We start from the raw sequence: 22,901 nt of genomic DNA, 5'->3' as shown, positions 1-22,901 counted from the left end.
GTTTTGAGAAATTATAATACATATTTATGGCGTTTTCCCAAAAAATGCCACAAATTAAATTAAATTTCTAGATGGATACGACGCCGTTTTGAAAAAAATGGGAACATAGTTGCGGCGTTTTTTCTCAAACGCCGCTAATGTTTTTTTTTCCTTATAATGTGGTCCTGCATAATTGCCAAAATTAAATTCTGAAACAACACCGTTTTAAGAACCTTCAATATATATTTGCGGCATTTTTAGCAAAAACGCCACTAAGAATTAACTTATTGAATACAAACGGTGCCGTTTTAAGAAACTTTAATCCATAGTTCCGGCGTTTTCCCAAAAAACGCCACTAAAATTTCAAGTCCTGAAGAGAAACGGTGACGTTTTGAAAAACATTAATACATCATTGCGGCGTTTTTAGCATAAACGCCACTAATAGATTACACTCCTCTTCTGAAACGGTGCCGTTTTGAGAAATTATAATACATATTTATGGCGTTTTCCCAAAAAACGCCACAAATTAAATTAAATTTCTAAATGGATACGATGCCGCTTTGAAAAAAATGGGTCCATAGTTGCGGCGTTTCTACCCAAACGCTGCTAATGTTTTTTTTTCCTTATAATGTGGTCTTGCGTAATTGCCAAAATTAAATTCTAAAACAGCACCATTTTAAGAACCTTCAATATATAGTTGCGGCGTTTTTAGCAAAAACGCCACTAAAAATTAACTTACTGAAAAGAAACGATGCCATTTTAAGAAACTTTAATCCATATTTCCGGTGTTTTCCGGAAAAATGCCACTAAAATGTCAAGTCCTGAAGTGAAACAGTGACGTTTTGAAAAACATTAATACATCCTTGCGGCGTTTCTAGCATAAACGCCACTAATAAATTACACTCCTCTTCTGAAACGGGGCCGTTTTGATAAATTATAATGCATATTTATGGCGTTTTCCCAAAAAACGCCACAAATTAAATTAAATTTCTAAATGGATACGACGCCGTTTTCAAAAAAATGGGTACATAGTTGCGGCGTTTCTACCCAACGCCGCTAATGTTTTTTATTTCTTATAATGTGGTCCTATATATCCAAAATAAATAATTATACCTAAATATTCATATATATATATATATATATCAATCTATTACTTTTATAGCTTATTTATTAATTCTATTTAAACTAATATTTAAATATATCAAATGGTTTAGATTAAATTTTTTAAATATAAAAGCATTAATTAATTGTATAAAATTTTATCATTTAATAAATCTTAAGTACTAAACCCTTAATTAACCTTAAATCCTAATTTGACCCTGAATCTCTAAACCCTAAATCATATAATTCTTAACCTCTAACGTCTAACCCCTAACCCCTAAACCGTAAATCCCAACCCTTAAACCATAATCCCTAGTCCCTAATCCCTAAATCCATACTCCATAAACCTTAAAATAGTAACTCCTAAACTGGCCTTAAATATTAAATTAATACCCTAAACCTAAACCCTAAACAAATTTATTACTATCTCTTTTATAATTATATAAGAAAATATTTAAAATATAAATTAAAAAACTAATTAATCTAAACCTAAAACCCTAACCCAACCCCTGAATTCAACCTAAAACCTAAATCATATTCTTAACCCCTAACGTCTAACCCCAAATCCCAAACCTTTAAATCCCAACCCTTAAACCATAATCCCTAAATCCATACCCCCTAAACCTTAAAATAATAACTCCTAACCCGATCTTAAATTTTAAATTAATCATATACTCTAAACCAAAAACCTTAAACAAATTTATTATTATCTCTTTTACAATTATATAAAAACATATTTAAAATATAAATTAAAAAACTAATTAATCTAAACCCAAAATCCTAACTTGACCCTTGAATCCCTAAACCCTAAATCCTTAACTATTAACGCTTAACGTCTAACTCCTAACCCCTAAACATTAACCTTAAAATAATAACTCCTAAACCGGCCTTAAATCTTAAATTAATAATCATATATATACCCTAAACCAAAAACCCTAAACTATAGTGATAATTAATTCAATATTTTAAAATTAATACTATCTCTTTTACGATTATATAAGAAATTATTTAATATATAAATTAAAAAACAATCAGTAATCATGTACCCAAAAAACTTTAAAATTATTTTAAATAATAGTATTTTAAATTTTCATTTATTTTATTTCAAATTATTTCCACATGTTATTATTTTTTTTGAAGATTTTAAATATTCAATTAGAAATAAATTGAATTTTATTTAATTAATATAAATAAACTAGTTAAGATAAAATGTCCTTAGCGGCGCTTTTCTAGAAAGCGCCGCTAAAGGCCAAAGCATTGCGGCGCTTTTACAAAAATGCCGCTAAAGCCCATAGAATTAGCGGCGCTTATTCAAAAACGCCGCTAAAGCCTACAGCATTAGCGGCGCTTCTTAATAAAACGCTGCTAAAGACCCAAAAGGTAGGATAACGACGTCGTTGGGCTTTGGTTTTTTGCGGCATTTTTCTTAAAACCGCCGCTAATGGTTCTTTTTAGCGGCGTTTTTATCAAAACGCCGCGAATGCTCGATTTTTGCCGGCGTTTTTTATGAAAACGCCACTAAATGTGCCGCTAAAAGCCTGTTTTGATGTAGTGGAACCGTAAAAATGACAACCGCGATATGAATATCAGGTGAACCTTAAAAATGACACTCGTAATATAAATATCCAATGAAGTGTTTGGAACCGAAGGTGCATTTTCAACATGTACATTATATAAAAAGGGGATACCGAAACTAACCATATTGAATGTCCCCAAGTTTCTCATAATACTTGTTGCTAAACTTATCAACATCCACAACTGTTGTCCCTATGTTATGGATTTTAGTTTGCCTGGATGAATCAAGCGAATTGCTATCGAAGATGCCATAAATAATGTTGATGAATATGTGCAAACTAACTTCAGAATTCAAGGATCATTTGCATGTAAAAACTGCACATAGAAGCTAGAGGTATGAAGAACTTAGTTGGTTGCCGAGTGCTTCTTTCATCCTGCAAAAATAGTGTTAATTGCCAAGCATGTTTGTATAAGAAAAGACATACAGACTTTGTCCCAATTTGTAAACCAAAACTTTAATACGCCTAAAGCTCAATTCTAAGTAAACATAGCGTCAAACACTATGGGGAACAATGTTGAACACTACAAACAGTAAACATAATTTGGATCCCACCAGGTGGAGTCGTTAAGGGGCTCGCGAGCTCACTTCGCACATCCTAGGTATTTGTGAGCACAGGGCACGAAGCCAAACGAATGAACCAGCGAGCACCTAGACCGGTGAACATGTGTTAAGTCTAGAGTAGCATCCGTGTCGATACGTATGGAGCCTACCTAGAACTTCAATTCCATAAATAGTAATCGTATCATATAAATAACCCAATTCTCCCCACTAAGAAGACACAAAGCAAAAACACTCAACATATATATATATTAAAAAAGATTGCAGCATCTCACCTGCTTATTCCTAGCTTGGATGTTTGTTCTTCTTAACCTTTCTAATTAAATTAGCCCACTGAAAATTAAGGCATGGCATCTAGCCGGGATTTCAAGGAGAACTTGATTTTGGATTTTATCAGACAAAATTGTTCATCAAGGGGTTTTAAGAATCATTACATAACTCATCCAGATACAGATAATTAAGGAAAAATATTGTGAATATTAGTTATAAGCGTTGCATGAAAACAAGGATGAAGGAAATTGAAGTAGAACAACTAGTGAGTTTTCTAGATTGGGGGAAATTAGATTCAAACCTGTACATGCAGAAGAAATAAGAAATGGCAAAAATCAAGTTTTATACAGGGGACAGAGAGCCAGCAATAGCCACTATTCCAACCTTTCTACCCAAATGACATGCAAGTCCTAATTAATTATAACAAGGGTCAACCCCCCCCCCCCTTTTTTTTTAATTGCAACATAAAGTCATGCACTTTTCCAGGCTAGAGTAACTGAGCTTTAAAACTGAAATTTTCTGCATTTAGAAAGCAAGAATTATTGTGTTTTAATAAATCATGATCATAAGACCACAATTCAGATACAATGGAACATTAAAAGAACCCGTGAGACTGCGCATGAGATTAATTCCGTAAATTCACAAAATTGCAGCATTTCATCCTTATATATAAAAAGAGAGTAAGACTTATCTGGAAAATGAAGTGAAGTACGGAGCATGGAAATTTTCCAAAAAGCAGGAATCACTTAAAGCCTCCAAAAATAATCCCTAATTAGACAAACCGTTGTTTTGGGGGTGGATGAGGAAGAGTCTCCACGGGATTCTCAGTGGTTAATGGAGGAAAGTAACGGTTATTTTGTTGGTTTCCGGCAAAGAGGGGATTGTCGAACGATGGTGGCGTTTTACGGTGTGCTTTGGGTAGACTGATATGGAGCCAGTGTCCGATGGCTCAGTTTGGTTGCATGCAAAGACTAATAACGGGTTCAATGGTAAGAAAGCTGTTGATCCATGGCCGTCAGTGGCGTCGAAGGGTATGGGTTTTGAAATTATTTGACGTGTTCGATCCACCTCCACCACACTAATTGTTGATACAAAGTATCAACCGATGGAGGGGAGAGAGTTCTAGTGAAGAAATAGAGATAATAAAAATGGAATGTCTGAGTGTCGTCCCCCCAAAGAAGTTCTTTAGAATTTTATTATATAGGGGAATTAATCAGGTTGGACCCTGAGTTGGGTTATTTTTATTATAATTATATAACAAACATCAAAGGCATGGTTCAATCGCGGCGGGACGAACCTATGTCTCATGTTTTTTTTCCACTAGTACTAGTAAAAGAGTCATTCAATGCTTCGTAACCCTCTTGAGAATTTTGAAGTATTCGGGGAAGGTTTTCCGAGTGCAACCAGGATCTTTGCTGGTAACTGGAACCTCCGCGCATGCGGCTAGAGAGAATGCCATAGCCATTCGGTGATCATCAGAAGTATCGATTACTGTCACGTTTAATTTCTCTGGTGGAGTAATCACGCAATAATCGGGCCCTTCTTCAACCATTGCTCCGAGCTGCAATATGAAACCGATGTAATTAAGGGAAGAACCCCGAATTAGTATCACTTGCTGGGATTGTTTTAAGCAAAAACTAGATCGGAACTACCTTCCGCAGTTCCGTGCATATAGCAATCATCCTTTCGGTCTCTTTCACCCTCCAACTTGCCACTGAAGGAACCCCAAGAAGATGTTATTACAAAAGGTCTCCTATTTATGCTATTCATATATACTAAAGGGTAGTAAATTTACATTTTGGTCACTCAAATATGAAAAATTATAAAATAGTTACTCAATTATTTAATTTTATGTTTTTATTCATCAGCGCACTAACGGTGACAACTTTTAAAAGTAGCATAATAGTAACTTTAACCCTCAGCATTTATACATTGTGTTAATTTAGTCTTGATTCTAAAAAATTTAACCCTCAACATTTACACATTGTATAATTTGATCTTTGTTTGCAGTTTTGCTTTCTTTGCGACATTTTCATCTAAAAAGCTAAAAAAATAAATTTATCAATTAAATTTGATTGAAAATATAAAAAAATAGAAATACTAAAAATTTAAGATAATAATTTTTTTTCTTTTAAAATTAATCCTCAATGTCACAAAAACTCAAAACTACAAAAGAAAAAAATTACACAATGTGTAAATGTTGAGGGTTAATTTTTTTAGAATCAAGACTAATTTGACATAATTTATAAATGTTGAGGGTTAAAATTGCTATTATGCCAATTTTAAAAGTTACCATCATTAGCCTGCTTATGATTAAAAAACAAAATTGAATAGTTAGATGACAAAAAAAAAATTTCACTAATAGTTGGGTGATTATTAGTGTAGTTTACCCTATACTATAAAATGTTCAAGATTATATCATCTCTTATGGCAGTAGGACCATCGGCGTAAAGGGCAACAACGGCGAGAGTTGTAGCAACATCTGGCATTTCGTTCATGTTTACATCAATAGCACGCAAGTGTTTCCTCCTCGATGAATTTCTTGGGGGGTCCGGTGACAGTTACGCTAGTCTCGGTCCAGGTGACTTTGGCACCCATCATCTCAGCAAATTTTACATCACCCTTAATACAGTGACGGAGCGAGGATGTTAATCTGGGGGAGTACAAGTTAAAATTAGACGTGCTATGTAAAAATAATCGATTCAAAAGAAGCAGTATTCCAACATAATAATCGATTTAAACATATAAATAATCGATTTAAAAGAAGCAGTATTCCAACATGACAATCGATTTAAACATATAAAAAATCAATTCAAAAGAAGCAGTATTCCAACAATTAAGAAGAAATAACATATCATTACTTAAAATTGTGCACGACGTTCTATCATTTCATATTCAAATCATAAATAGCATAATATAATTTTTTTTTACTTTTAATCAAACATACGCTTGTTCAACCATTCGAAATCATAATATTCAAATTCAACTTAAAATCAAGAATTTACTAACTTTATAATTGAAACCATAGTTTTCAATTGAAACATAATATTTTAAATACTAAGTAAATCAACTACTAATGACAAGCTTGTATATACATGGTTTATCAAGTTGACAACTTAAGTTTCCTAATCCGAAATTCACATAACTTTCGACTCGGCTAACCATTTTTTATTTTGTTTTCACTAGAATGCTCACTGCTTCATAAGCTATCATTTGACATAATTTTAAACAAAATGGCAAATGTTTTCTTCCTCCCCTTTACTTTGGCCGAAACTTACTATGACATTATCTAGCTATTTTTGTTTCATTTTTACATTTCTAGCAAGTTAGAAACCGTCTCCTAATTATTTTCCATCCAAAAACATATACGTTTCACTTAATTTTATAAGCTTCTATCAATATCCTTTAATGACAACTTTTAATACACTTAATAAAATAAAATAAAAACTATTGGTACATATATGTAAAACTAGCTTCCAAGATTCAAAATTTGGAGGAAAATGATGAAGAAATTGTTTTTCTTTTCTTGCTAGGCACCAATATGAAGGAGAAAATGATAAAAATCTCATCTTTTCTTTTCTTTTTATATATATTATTATATCACTTATAAAATATTATTATTTTAAGTAAAATATTAAATTATTATTTAACAAAATATCATTCAACCGTCATCATTGAGTAATTTAGTTTCTTTAATAAAACTCTACCTTTGTTTTTATCAAGAATAAATTTTAATATTATTTTTAACACAATAAAAATATTGGTAGAGCCTACTTATATTTTTAGGAGGGCTATAACATATATACAAAGGAAAAAATTACAAAAATCTTAAACTTTAGAAGGCCTGTTTATATTTTTGGGAGTGCCATAGTATATCTATAAAAGACTAAATTGAAAAAGAAATTAAACTTTGGGGGCATGACCCCCCTAGGTCTCTACATGGCTCCACCCCTGCCCTTAAATTGAAAGGAAAAAAGATGAAGTTATATAGTGATGGAATTCGAGATATGCCTTAAAGACGGCCATAACAACGGGAACAAGACTTTACTAAGTACCTGTAAACTACTTGTTCCACATCCTTCTACCGTGACAGTCCCACCCCTGACTGCTGCACCAGCAAGGAAGTAACTTGCACTAGAAGCATCACTTTCGACATAAGCATGTCCAGGAGACCTGAAAGATTTATTGATTTCGCAACATTTATCGAAACTGAGTACGGGATTTTGCAGCTACGTAACTTACTTATACTTTTGACCTCCTCGGATAAAGAATCGGTCCAAGTTATTTGTGTGCTCCACGGTGACTCCAAACCTTTCCATCACTTTTATGGTCATTTCAACATATGGACTCGAAATCAATCTATCGATGATCTCGATTTCCACATCCCGATGAGCTAAATGAGCTGCCATGAGTGACGCACTCAAGTATAGACTACTAATAGATCTGGAGAGTTTCATCTACGAAAGGACCCAGAATGGAACATCATAAATGGTAACAACACCATATAACGAAAACGATTTAAACCATACGTACCTTTCCCCCGGGAAGACCACCCTTTCCGTTTATATAGACAAGGGGACAATTCGTGCCGAGAGTACAATAAATATCAACACCAAGTTGTTTAAGACCAGTAACTAAGTCCTCGATCGACCTTTCTCTCATTCGGGGTATGCCATCAAGAATGTAGCTAAATAAACATGTAACGTATATGCATTTGAAAGAACATCAGCATATAAAGCATATAGTTCCACATTATTAAAATTATAGGACAAACCTCGAACTACCACCGGCGGAAGCAATAACAGCGGTAAGAAGCCGTATTGCGGTTCTAGCATTCCCAAGAAAAAACTTGATTTCTTGACCTTCCATATCCTCTACCAGAAACCAACCTCTGCAACCTTTGACGACGGCTCGTTTCTCGTCATTGTCATGCTCCACATCCACCCCAAGTTTTTTCAAAGCGACAAGCATGTAATGAACATTGTCGAAACCATTTTTTTGAAAACAAAAATTTAGTTATCGACTTTAAAAAAAACAAAAATTGGAGTCGCCACCGATCTTTGATTGAGGTGTGATCAGCTCACCTTCAAAACGATTTTGGTCTACGAATTTTGAGAAAACAGGTTCGGGAGTCAGTTACGCAGAGGAAGGATTAGCACCCTCGTAACGCCCAAAAACCGGTTCCAAATTGATTATTTCATGTCTTGGTGTCGAAAATTAAAAAGATTTTGTTAAACTCAAATGTTGAAATCTGAAAGGGATAATCAATTATTCAAGTCATGCGAAGAAATTGAGACCCAATATGTTAGGGCACAATTTCTTAAAATCCCCGAATTTTGAATATCACTTTTGCTTTATAAGTAAATCTTCATTTCGAGGAAGCAATTATGTCATGCCCAATACGTTAGGACATAACAAATTAAGTTCCCAAAAATGATTTTTACTTATATATTTTAAATAACGAATATTCTCGGCTATTTGGAATTAACAAAGAAAATCGGAACCCAATATGTTAGGGCTCAATTTTCCTCGAAAATCCCTAACTTTGAATATCGTTTATTATTTTGAAAACCTTTGAATCATAAAAAATGATTTTAATATTTTGACAAAATCAAAATGTATTTGAAAAATATGTTAAAATGTCAATGCAATATGGAACAAATATTTTAATTTAAATTATGTGTATACATAAGCATAATATATAAATAATTTTAGCAAATATGTATATGGATATGAGAGAAAAAAATGTAAGTCATAAAAGCAATGATAAAATACATATAAAATATATTAATGCATTTAAAAAGAATGTATAAGTATAATGTATTAGTAAATATAAAAACATGGAAAATATTTATAATAGCCTTGAAAGGAATGCAAAATACATGTACACGTTATAATAATGTATAAACATATGAATTATACAACATGAAAATATAAATATCATAAAAAATATAAATGTATATAAAATTATATAAACTATAAAAATAACATGATATGATAATAAAATATATACGTACTACATATAAGTATTTAAAACATTTAGAATATACATATATATTAACATATATATATGCGCACATATATACGTACAATAATAATATAGTAATAATTATACTAGTAAACAGCATTAATAATGATAATAATAATAAAATTTAAAATAACAAGTGAAGGATTAGGTTGAAAATAAATAAAATTTAAAGGCTGAATTCAAAGAATAAAAAAACGAGAATGGGAGCAAATTAAAAAGCGCGCAACAGTGAGAGGACCCAAAAGGAAAATTCTCCTAAACCTCTTAAACACTGCGTTTAAATGGGATTAAAATAAAACAATTTAAAATTTTCATGGAAAAATTTAAAAATAAAAATCATGATTTTGAAATGATGGAAAAATAAAAAGGATTAAAAACATAAATAACCCATAAATAAAACCCCATTCTATTTACAGCCAATAAAACCCATTTCAATCCCTAAAAAAAAACTCCTCTGCCATTTTTCAATCACGCCGTTGCACTCCCTCTGCCATTCCAGTCTCTTCCCTTTTCCGACCAGATAACGGCGAAAAGAGGACACCCAACGACTCTTTCAACAGTAAGTCTTCCTTTCCTCCCTTTCTTCATTTATTTTTGTTTTTTAGAAGCAAAAGAAAAGAACCAAAATGAATTTAAAAAAAGCAGTAAAAGAACAGAGAAAAAATAAAAACCCACCTTCAAAAAATAATTTTCCTGTATATTTTCTTTCTTGATTTCGGTACAAAAATTTTCTAACCCCGTTACAGAGATTGATTGGCCTTTTTATAGCCGAATCCAAAAAACAAACCCAAAAAAAAACCCCCACTTACGTTTTTGCCATATTTCCTGCTATTATTGATCGTTTGCTGCATGTGTGTGGGGAAAACGTGCGTTGTGTGAGGCTACTGGACGTGCGAGCAAGAACGTGGAGCAATGGGACGATTGCTGCGGCGTGAGGACGTGTGTGTCGCTGGGCAAACTGCCTAGGGTTTCTGCTGAACTTTTTGGGCCACTCTGTAATTGGGCTAGGATTAATAGTTTGGGCTTTATTGACTTGGGCCTTATTGGGCCAAATGTATTTGGGCCATTGTTTTATTTTTTGATGCTTATTTATTTTGGTCCGGGCTTAAAATTGGGTATTAGAGCTGCCCCTCTTTGCTCGTTGTCGTGTAACGGGAACAGAGCAAAGACTTTAAAATGGCCAATTTTGCCCGGTCATGCTGGACCTTGAAGCTCCTCTTCTTCAGGTAGCCTCATTCCAACCTACTGCATTCCTCAGAAGTACAAAATCTGGTGATTCAATTCACTCCGTGTAATGTCGGGGAAACAAGATTCGCCGTTGTGACTTTAATCTGTTCCACTGCACTGCCAAGGAAATAAGATTCATCGTTGTGGCTTCAATCTTTTAAATTGCGCTGTCAGGGAAACCAAATCTGCCGTTGTGACTTCAATCTGCTCCACTGCACCGCCAGGGAAGTAAGATCCGCCATTGTGGCTTCAATCTTTTTAATTGCGCTGTCGGGGAAACCAGATTTGCCGTTGTGACTTCAATCTGCTCCTCTGCACCGCCAGGGAAGTAAGATCCGTCGTTGTGGCTTCAATCTTTTTAATTGCGCTGTCGGGAAAACCATATCTGCCGTTGTGACTTCAATCTGCTCCACTGCACCGCCAGGGAAGTAAGATCTACCGTTGTGGCTTCAATCTTTTAAATTACGCTGTCGGGGAAACCAAATCTACCGTTGTGACTTCAATCTGCTCCACTGCACCGCCAGGGAAGTAAGATCCGTCGTTGTGGCTTTAATCTTTTTAATTGCATTGTCGAGGAAACCAAATCCGTCGTTGTGACTTCAATCCGCTCCACTGCACCGCCAGGGAAGTAAGATCCGCCGTTGTGGCTTCAATCTTTTAAATTGCGCTGTCGGGGAAACCAGATCTGCCGTTGTGACTTCAATCTGCTCCACTGCACCACTAGGGAAGTAAGATCCGCCGTTGTGGCTTCAATCTTTTTAAATTGCGCAGTCGAGGAAACCAGATCCGCCGTTGTGACTTCAATCTGCTCCGCTACAACGCCAAGGAAGATAGAATTAGGTCTTCAGGCTGCTCCACTACAACTTCAGGGAGATAAAACTTGATGTGATCTGCTCTCTGCAACCTCAGAGAGATAAGATCCGTATGTCAATCCGCTCCACTGCAGCCTCAAGGAGATAGGATTGATTTCTTCGGTTTGTTCTCTTGGGAACATGACCTGTATAATTCATATCTATGAACCTAATTATGCCTAGTGATTAGGATGTCATGATCAGAATGAATCAAATGCTCCTAACTAGACATGTATGAATGATATTTGAATGAATGTAGAATATTTCGAGAATGATCCTGCTCAGGTTGTCATTACTCAAAGTTTATTAAGACCGTATCACTAACGCACTACAACGTCCTCTTGCTCAGCTCGCATCTCCAAAGAAACGCTTGATCAGATTGCCCCTCACTGTGAACTTCAAAGTTCAATCCACTGGGATGCAGTATTTGTACCCTCTTTCCCTCGCTGTAGCCCAAGGGTAGAAAAAAATCTGGCTTCTCAATCTTCTCTTATCGCAATGTGAAGCACTTTGGTCCTTTATACTGTTTTCAAGGCATCATACCAAATGCCTATGCACAAATGAAGAATTTCTTCCTCCGAGGAAACCTCTTCTTATTGCAAGGTAATCATTGCTTGCTTGTTCGTTGACGCTTTGTCACCAACACGCCATCTTGTCACTTTGTTCAATCAATGATTTGACAACAAAACCTGAAGGAATAGTCTCAATTTAGACCTTTCCTTCCCAGATATTTCAACCTTTAAACCTGGTGTATTCTAAACAATAATCCTGTTTTAGGTTCCCATATTATTTAGAAACTTCCAAAGTAATATGCAAAATTTCCTTTGTAAAAGTTTTAGTAGTCCATTAATCGTTATTCTAATGCAACATGCTTTGCCAAAAGAATAAAACAATGAATAAATAGAATTGAATTGAGAGCATAGCTCGAAATGAATAAATCATCAATAATATTGAGAATAAAAGAGGAATTAACTCATATCTTGAAAAAGAATAAAGTATTCCAAGAATAAGAAAGTCAATATAAATAATATGAAGACTAGGTACCCCAGATATCACAGGTTGAACTTCGCTACACAAACTTCCTGAAGACCACTCTGAATCCGACATGTGCTTAGAAGATCTACAGTACACTGTCGATGCTCCAAGATGTTGCGTCCCTTTTCCACTGATTCAATCATTGCAAGATCACCGGATACGTCACCTGATCAGCATTTGAGCCGCCCTTTTCCGGGTTTTCAACTCAAATCCCCTTTGGTCTCAAAGTGCCCTTTACGGGTTTTCACATTGGCCTCTCTCTCTTCTTTTTTTTAAGAAAAGTATTTCTTAAATGAATCCGAGTTTACAGGGTTTGGCAGTTCTTTGCCATCCATCTCACTCAAAATCAAAGCACCCCCTGAAAAGGCTTTCTTTACAACATATGGACCTTCCCAATTTGGCATCCATTTTCCTCTAAAATCCTTTTGTATAGGAAGGATCTTTTTCAACACCAGCTCCCCCTCATTAAATTCTCTGAGACGAACCTTTTTGTTATAGGCTTGTATCATCCACTTTTGATGCATCTGCCCATGCCGAACAGCTTTTAGCCTTTTCCCTTCTATTAAGTTCAATTGATCGTAACGAGATTGAACCCATTCTGACTCATCTAATTTCAACTCAGATAATACCCGGAGAGAAAGAATTTTTATTTCAATAGGTAAAACGGCTTCCATGCCATAAACCAAAGAGAAAGGTGTTGCCCTAGTCGACGTCCTTACAGACGTTCTATAAGCAAAGAGAGCGAACGGTAATTTCTCATGCCAATCCCTGTAAGTCTCGATCATCTTTCCCACAATTTTCTTGATATTCTTATTGACTGTTTCTACTGCACCATTCATCTTTGGACGGTATGGTGACGAGTTATGATGTCTGATCCCGAATTGACTGCAGACCCCCGCTATTGCACTATTGTTCAAATTCAATGCATTATCAGATATGATCCTCTCAGGCATTCCATACCGACATATGATTTCCCTTTTCAAGAATCTGCTAACTGCTGGCTTCGTGACATTTGCGTATGAAGCAGCTTCCACCCATTTAGTAAAATAGTCAATAACCACAAAGATAAAGCGATGCCCGTTAGAAGCTTTTGGCGATATTGGCCCAATGACGTCCATACCCCACATAGAGAAAGGCCATGGAGAAGTCATAACATGAAGAGGTGAAGGAGGCGCATGCATTTTATCACCATAAATTTGGCATTTATGGCACTTCTTAGCATAGTTGATGCAATCCCTTTCCAAAGTAGACCAATAATACCCAAATCTCATGATCTGCCTGGCCATTGTGAAACCACTTGCATGTATTCCGCAGATACCCTCATGGACTTCTTCTAAAATTTTTCTAGCTTCCACTGCGTCCACACATCTTAACAGTACTTGACCCTTCCCTTTTTTGTACAGGATTTCTCCATCTAGAACATAGTCAATAGCCAATCTTTTCAGTGCTCTCTTATCATTCTCCGTTGCCTGATCTGGATACTCACGATTCTTTATATATCGTAATACATTCAAATACCAGGGATGATCATCCTTTTCCTCTTCCTCAACATTATAACAATGAGCCAGGGTTTCAAAAACACTCATCTGAATAGGCTTCATATCCTCTAACCTATTCACTCGGATCATAGAGGCTAAAGTAACTAATGCATCAGCCATCTGATTCTCATCTCGTGGAAGATAACAAAAAGTAATGTCATCAAACTCGTCTATCAATTCGAGAACCATCTTTCGATAACTGATCAGTTTAGAGTCCCTTGTCTCCCATTCTCCTTTGAGTTGATATATCACTAGTGCAGAATCCCCATACACTTCTAACACTTTGATTTTACGCTCGATGGCTGCACGAATGCCCATAATGAACGCTTCATATTATGCCATACTATTCGTGCAATCAAAATCAAGTTTGCTAGCAAAAGGATAATGATCTCTGCTTAGAGATATTAGGACTGCCCCAATTCCATTACCCATAGTATTTGAGGCTCCATCAAAATTTAACTTCCACACCTGATCCATTTGGGGATTTTCTTCAGTGTTTGCCACATACATCAAATCCTCATTTGGGAAATCAAAGTTCAAAGGCTCATAATCCACCAAAGCTCTGCTAGCTAAAAAGTCAACTATTGCGCTCCCTTTCACAGCCTTCTGACTCACATGTCAAATTCAGAAAGCAAGATCTGTCATCTAGTCATCCTCCCATTCAAAACAGTCGACTCCATCATATACTTTAAGGGATCTAACTTTGAAATTAGCCATGTCGTATGATACAACATATATTGCCGTAGTCTTCGAGTTGTCCAAACCAAAGCACAACATAACCTTTCAATAGCCGAATATCTCGCTTCACAATCAGTAAATTTCTTACTGAGATAGTATATTGCCATTTCCTTTCTCCCTGTCTCATCATGTTGGCCTAACACGCACCCCATGGAATTGTCGAATACTGTTAAATACAATATTAATGGTCTATCCGGATTAGGTGGTGATAGCACTGGAGGATTAGACAAATATTATTTTATTTTGTCAAAAGCCTTCTGGCATTCTTCATCCCATACGCCCGGATTATGCTTCTTTAGAAGACGGAATAGGGGATCACATTTCTCAGTCAGTTGTGAAATAAACCGAGCAATGTAATTCAGTCTTCCCAAAAAACCCCGTACTTCTTTCTAAGTGAGCGGTGGAGGTAAATCTCGTATTGCCCTGACCTTGTCTGGGTCAACTTCAATTCATTTCCCACTGACTATGAAGCCCAAAAACTTCCCCGATCTAGCCCCAAAGGTGCACTTGGTTGGATTAAGCTTGAGCTGGAAATTTCTTAGTCTCAAAAATAATTTCCGCAGAACTTGAACATGCTCCTCTTCTGTTCTGGACTTTGCAATCATATCGTCAACATAAACTTCAATCTCCTTGTGCATCATGTCATGAAACAAAGTTACCATGGCTCTTTGATAAGTTGCCCCCGCATTCTTTAATCCAAAGGGCATCACTTTATAACAGAATGTTCCCCACAAGGTGATAAATGTAGTCTTTCTCATATCCTCTGGATGCATTTTTATCTGATTGTATCTAGAAAAACCGTCCATGAAAGAAAACAATGAATAACCTGCAGTATTATCTACCAAAGTATCAATGTGAGGCAACAGAAAATTATCTTTTGGACTAGCCTTGTTCAAACTCTGTAATCCACACACATTCGCACCTTCCCATCTTTTTTAGGGACAGGGACAACATTAGCTACCCATTCTGAATACTTGACCTCTTGCAAGAACCCAGCATCAAACTGCTTCTTGACTTCTTCTTTTATCTTTAGCACAATGTCAGGCCTCATTCTTCTGAGCTTCTGTTGAACTGGCTTGCAATCCTCTTTTATGGGAAGACGGTGCACTACAATATCAGTGCTTAACCCAGGCATATCTTGATATGACCATGCAAAGACATCTTTGAATTCAAGGAGTAACTTGATGATGTCTTGCCTTGTCTTGGCCGAAACGTCAGTTCTGATCTTTACCTCTTTTCTCTCATCTAGACTCACAATCTCCAATGATTCTCTATGAGGTAAGATTTGCTTATCCTCCTGTTCTACCATTCTCAATAAGTCCGGAGATACATCACAGTCTACGTCATCTTCAAAATTCTATGATCCTTCTAAACACCCGTCTCGTTCAAAAGGTGATTCTGAGTCTGAACCAGCGTCATTCATATCATTAATATCTGGGGACCTATGATAGGTGCCAAAGGATATACAAAGAATATATGAATTTATGAACAAAATAGGATTATGAAATGAATAAAGAATGATGTAGAAAAAAGAATAAAAGAATAATTACTCGAAAAAAGAATACTGGCTCAAAAATGCATACGAAAAAGTATATTTATTGAAATTATAATATCCAAGATATGCCTAATCCATAAAGAAATTATATTTTAAGTCAAATCGACAAGGATGTTCTGTATATTTACTCTGAACAAGCTCTAAAAACTACAGGAATCTCTTCCGCAGTCTAATTGTCCAGATCACTTCCAGGCTCGTAAGGGCGAATCTCTGGCCAAGTCTCTCTTTCAACTGTGTCTAGGGCATTGATGTGGGCATCTCCCAGCAATTCTTCAACATTTTTCACTTCAAGCACTCTTCGTTCTGGATGAATAAACCCTCCTGATATGAAAGTCTTGGATATGTGAGGAAAAGCCATAGGCTCCCACTTAACTTTATTTCCACTCAGGCGTGTCTTTCTTCTCTCCTGTCTTCTCTCCATTTCCTTTCTTCTTTGTTTTACATCTGGTCTATAGCCCAGACCGAAACGATCAAACTTTTCTTTCATCACCGGTGCTTCAACCCCTCCTTGCAGATTTCTTCCCAATCCTTTTCCTGGTACAGCTCCTTTTCCCACCATTAATTGAAGGCCCATTCTTGTAGTCTTGGATATCTTTGGTACTGGAATTCTATTCCCCTCAATAATAAATGTTACATTTATGAATTCTAGAGATCAGAAAGAGCATTCCATCGCCTCCTCATCGGTCTCCACGTATGGTGCATTACTAGTTATTGATGCGATAATACTCTCATCAGCATTTATTGTCACCAACCGTCCCTCTGACACTAATTTTAACTTCTGATGTAGCGATGAAGGCACAGCCCCTGCCGAATGTATCCAAGGTCTCCCAAATAAATAGTTATATGAAGGCTTGATATCCATTACAATGAAATCTACTTCATAAGTATTTGGGCCAATCAGCAACGGTATCTCAATTCTCTCCAAAACCTTCCTTTTCGTTCCATCGAATGCTCTTACCATGTTTTGACATGTTTTCATATGTGAGCTATCCACAGGTAGCCTATTAAGAGTAGATAAAGGCAGTACATTCAATGTAGACCTATTATCAATTAAAACTCCCGACACCATGCTTCCTTTACACCGAGCAGTAATGTGCAGAGCTTTAGTGGACCCCATACCTCCAGATGGTATCTCGTCATCATTAAAGAAGATAAAATTATCAGCGCTTATATTGTTGACCAACCGATCCAATTGGTTGACAAAAATATCACTTGCCACGTATGCTTCATTTAACGTCTTCATCAGCGCATTTCGATGTACCTCTGAATTCATGAGAAAAGCTAACACAGATATACGAGCTCGTTGCTTATGCAGCTGCTCTACCACTCTATACTCACTATGTTTCAGAAATTTTAAGAACTCAGTAGCCTCTTCTTCCCTTATCGGCTAATTAATCAATGACCTTAATTCAACCTTCTTCTCTCTACCGATTCTATTTCAGCATTTATCCGACCACAGTACTCTCCGGTATTCGTATAAGAACCTGTCTTTTGGTTTTCTTTCTCAACACTAATTGAAACTTCTTTCCCTGAAACCGTTACCTCGCATTCATAATTCCAGGGGACCTTCTTGTTATCCTTATACAAAAATTTCGCCGGCTTTTGAATAACAATCTTTGGTGTCATTTGTGCCCTAACGTCAGTAACCCTAGGGCGCGAGATGATTATCTTCGGAATCCTCATCTCTGACTCCGATGCGCATATATTTTCTTTTCTTTCTTCTTCAAAAAACTCCATTTCTCCATTATCCATCATGCTCTGGATCAGAGCTCTGAACTTCTCACATCCCTGAATTTCATGTCCCACCTCATGATGGAACTCACAATAATTTTGGGTCTTATCACCCTCCACCACATCCGAAACAATCAAGCCTCTTCTTACCATTTCCCTCCAAACCTTCCTCAAAGGGATCCTTACCTCAGCAATATTCTCCTTGACCTTCTTCCCTGTACTTTCACCCACCATGTTTACCCTAGCATCAGTATGATTGGGTAAGAGATTTTCCGTACCTGATGAATCATCTATCTTGACAACGCCCATCGTGATGAGCTTCTCAACAAGCTTTTTAAAAGCAGTACAATACTCTATGGAGTGCCGCGTAACTCCTGCATGGTAATCACATTGTGCATTTGCGTCATACCATTTAGGATATGAAGGCTGTAAAGGGGTTAAATAGAATGGGGTAACAACGTGCGCGTTGAATAAATTCTGATACAACTCTTTATATGACATAGGAATAGGTGTGAACTGTGGCTTCTCAGTATTAGGCCTCGCACCAGATTCCTGTTTTGATGAACCCTGCTGACTAGACACTACCTTTCTGGGCTGATTCACCGTAATCGATTTGCTATATGTATTCACGTTGTTTACCTCACCTTCCTTTTTCTTTGAGTTTTGCCTTCTATTGTTCTCTCCAACATCAATCTTCCCACTCTTTACAGCATTTTCAATCATTTCACCACTCATGACAATGTCAACAAAGTTTTTCGTGGCACTTCCTAACATGTGTGTGATGAAAGGGGCCTTCAGTGTATTAACAAAAAGCATCGTCATTTCTCTTTCAAGGAGCGGTGGTTGGACCTGCACTGCCACCTCCCTCCACCTCTGAGCGTATTGTCTAAAACCTTCATTCGACTTTTTCTCCATGTTCTGTAAAGTGATCCTATCATGAACCATTTCCGCCACATGCCCATACTGCCTCATAAAAGCCTGTGCTAAATCCCTCCAGGAGCTAATCTTAGCACGACTTAATTGATTATACCATTTAGACGCTGCCCCCGCGAGGCTATCCTGAAAACAGTGTATCAATAACTGATCATTATTGACATACCCAGTCATTCGCCTACAGAACATAGTAATGTGGGCTTCAGGGCAAGTGGTTCCATTATATTTCTAAAATTCCGGCATTTTAAACTTGTAAGGGAGCACTAAATCCGGTACCAAACTTAAATCTTTAGCATCAACCCCATGGCATCTCAGTAGTTTCCATCGCTTTAAACTTCTCCTCAATCCACTTCCATCTTTCCTCCAATTGCTTTGGTAATTCCTCTTTTGCTTTCTCTTTTTCAATTGCTTCATCGAAATCAGGAACAATAGGATTGGCGGGATTATTCTCAGGACTAGAACCTAACCCGGCTTGGAAATTCATAGACCTTGAAGCATCGGCTTGAAACTGCTGAGGTCTAATTGTAATAGAAGATTTGCGTGGGAAAACCTCAACTTGAGGCTGCACATGTAAAGGAGTAAAACCTAGAGGATATTGGAGTCCATCCTCACATTCCTCCTCAATATTGACTACAGGACTCTTTCCCTTATCTTTTCCGCCAGTTAAGAGCCGAGTTAATTGGGTTATCATACTTCCTTGGGATTCCTCCATTTTATCCATCAAACTTGGTTGAATCTTCTCGAATTGTTCCTTCATTTCCTGCTGAAGCTGATCCTGCGTTTCTTTTTGAAACTACTCGAGCTTTTCCAACCTTTGGTCCATACTTCTTAATCTCGCTCATGTACCGTAACTGTGCTGAGTTGGCTGGTTAGATTCCAGGTTAACTGAGGAATGATTTTGATTAATCAGAACCCTTTGATAATTTTTAATGCATGCAATGCGATGTATGAAAATGAATGCAGAGAAGACGTTAATTCTAATTTCAATTACTTTCAGAAAAACTTTATTAGAAAATAAATTTCTTTACATAGAATGGGCTACAAATATGGCTTTGCCCTAATACTTAAGACCTTGATCTTTTTAAGCAACGATGCTAACTCTTGTCCTCGATCTGACTCTAGCTCGTACTTTACGCTCAACGTGTCGGCTTGTACCGCCAAAGTTTGCAAGTGATTTGCCACTTCACGAATCTACACCACAGCTTCTCCCATAACGCAATCCCTATTTCTGACTTGATCTTGGAAATAATGAAGCTGCTCATTCTAACGACCTTCCTTTGCCTCTAGATGCTCGATCCGAACCTCACAACTTCGTAATGCTGCTTCCAACTCTTCTATTTTACCCTTCATTTCTTCGATCTTACTCAGGCTTGCTTTCAGTTCTATTACAGAATTTCGACTTCTATGTTGACGGAGGGACCCTTCTAACTCAACGACTCTATCCTTTAGTTCTCATTTTTCTTTTTGGCTCTTTGACAAGCTCTTTTCTAATGCTTCGTTTCGTGCTTGCACTTCTTGGAATTTTCTTTCCCACCGGTCTGACCTATTTCTTTCTTCTCGAATCTCTTTACGCCACTTCTCTGAAGTCTTTCCGAGCCCGGCAGTTCTCATGGACAGACGCAGCTTCTTGTAATCCATCTTCAAACTGTCCAAATCTTCTTCAGCCTTATTCTTCCCCTTTCTCAGTTTATCAGCCTTGAGCTTTTGAACATCCGCATATAGTCTCAAATTCCCCTTTTCTTCCTCTAGTTGCTCTATTTTCTTCTCTAATTCTGTATTTTTCTTTTCAAAGTCCTACTTTATGATTTCTAGCTCAGTAAGAACAACATGCAGATACTCCTCTATTGACTGACTATTTTCTGACCCAAATCCAGAAATGTTATCATTAATCCTCCTAACCCACCATTCGCTATACTCTGGAGTTGTCATTGGACCCACAGCCAACCTTTTCATTCGTCGAGTCTGACCCCATGCACTGACCATCTCACGAATTCTCCTTTTATACCCCTCACCTTTATATGAGAATTCACACTCGGCTAAACCCTGAGTTACAGGCACAAACTGTCTCGACCTATATTACCTTAACGCTAGCAATGGGGCATAACCAACGTCTCCCCAAATCCCGATCAAAGGAACCCAATAAAAATCTCCACATCGATATAGGATTTCGTCCGGAATCAACCATGGAGCTCTCCACTCGATATACCCCTCCTGTAAAATCTGAAAAATAGCCATCCATTTCTCTTCCGAGATGTCATCCCTCCTCGGTGTAGCCACTATCTCTTTTAATGGTGAATAATTGTCAGAGAAGACCCGATACGAAACCTTATGGACCTTCCAAAAGTGACTATGGAACCACGCAAGTAAGAGCTGCGCACATCCAATGAATCTTCCTTCTCCCTCTCGCCGGCACGCATTCAATGACCGGAAGGTTTCTGCCAAAATTATCGAGACTGGTGTAACTCTATTATCAAGCCGATCGAATAAGTCAGTAACCGCCTCATAAACATGCCCCAAAGCCCTAGGGAACACAACCTTACCATATATATTTAGGGCAAAGATATCTACCTTCTTCTTCATGTCGGGATGCGCTTGAATGAGGTCTTTCAAATTTTTCCAAGGAATGCACTTGCTATCTCCCTTTTGCTTGATCCGAGCCGTAACCCACTGTTCACTCATCCCGGTTTTACCCATCAGCCTCTTCAAAAAGGTCGGTGCATTTACAGCTTTCGAGTAAACCTTATCCACTTGAATCCTCGAACACCGAAGTAAAGCTGTATACTCTTCTATTGTAGGCACCAAGTCAAATTTCCCGAACGTGAAGCAACTATAGGCAGGATTCCAAAATTGTGCGAGAGCTCGAAAAAGACGCTTATCCACCTTCATATCAAGCAAATAAGGTAAATCCCCATAATTTGAATAAAATAACTGTCTAACCTCATCATTCCAATGCTCTCAAATTTCTTTCAACTTTTACAAGTTGTTCTGGGTTACGCTGACACGGGTGAAGTCCCATAATTTTGATATGTACCCCTCGGCCAAGCTATCACCTTTTTCGCGCTGTGTGATTTCAGCCCAAGTTCAAACAGCCGCATTATCCTCCACTCTATCAAGAAACCCATTTCCCATGATAAGTTTTCTATCTAGCAATCTAATACGAACCAACGCCTTTTAAAATGAAATGCCATGTGATGGTAATGCCATGCAATCAGAGTAAAACATAAAAAAGTCAGTAACAATTAAATATAGTACAACTAAAAAAATAGTAAAAACTCCTAATTAGGCATCTAATAAGGTTAAGAGTAATTCTACCTAGGGTGAGTTCTTATGGTTCACTATATGTGGTTTAGTTTCTAGGGCAAAGGTACCCGAGTCAGTAGATTCCTCGATCCTCACCCATTATAGGCTCATATAGAACGAGTTCGATTCAGGGGAATACATTTCCCTATGACTATGCGGAGACATAGGTCTCACGGAGGCATAGGTACAGATGTATTCCGAAAGCAATCCACTATCCTATACGGAGGTAAAAACCTCACGAAGGACTAGCTTCTCACTCCCACTTAAAGGGGTAAAAACGACCAATTATGAGATGCAAAATGCAAATAAGCTAAAAGACCTAAGCCAGTCAAGTAAACAATGAAAACCAAGGAATGCAAAAGGAAATCATGAAAAAAATAACTTAAATTTTCGACAAAAAAGACACCAAATAATCAATTTTTGGCTCGACTCTCGAAACCATTTTTTTGAAAACAAAAATTTAGTTATCGACTTTAAAAAA

At 37.0% G+C, this 22,901-nt stretch overlaps 1 protein-coding gene and 1 pseudogene across 1 annotated transcript; both read right to left on the bottom strand.

The window, feature by feature from the left end:
- Positions 1–4,826: 4,826 nt before the first annotated feature.
- Positions 4,827–8,464, bottom strand: LOC105762139 (3-phosphoshikimate 1-carboxyvinyltransferase 2-like; annotated as a pseudogene).
- An 8,644-nt stretch (positions 8,465–17,108) lies between these two features.
- LOC105762137 (uncharacterized) lies at positions 17,109–19,294 on the bottom strand. Its single transcript, XM_012580045.1, has 2 exons — positions 17,871–19,294; positions 17,109–17,784 (listed from the first exon to the last, which is right to left on the bottom strand). Exons 1-2 carry the CDS (start codon positions 19,292–19,294, stop codon positions 17,109–17,111), a joined length of 2,100 nt encoding a protein of 699 aa, XP_012435499.1.
- Between the last annotated feature and the right edge of the window lie 3,607 nt (positions 19,295–22,901).

The sequence above is a fragment of the Gossypium raimondii genome, chromosome 12, assembly GCF_025698545.1.
Source record: "Gossypium raimondii isolate GPD5lz chromosome 12, ASM2569854v1, whole genome shotgun sequence".
Lineage (NCBI taxonomy): Eukaryota > Viridiplantae > Streptophyta > Magnoliopsida > Malvales > Malvaceae > Gossypium > Gossypium raimondii.
This window is presented reverse-complemented; position numbering and strand designations above follow the sequence as displayed.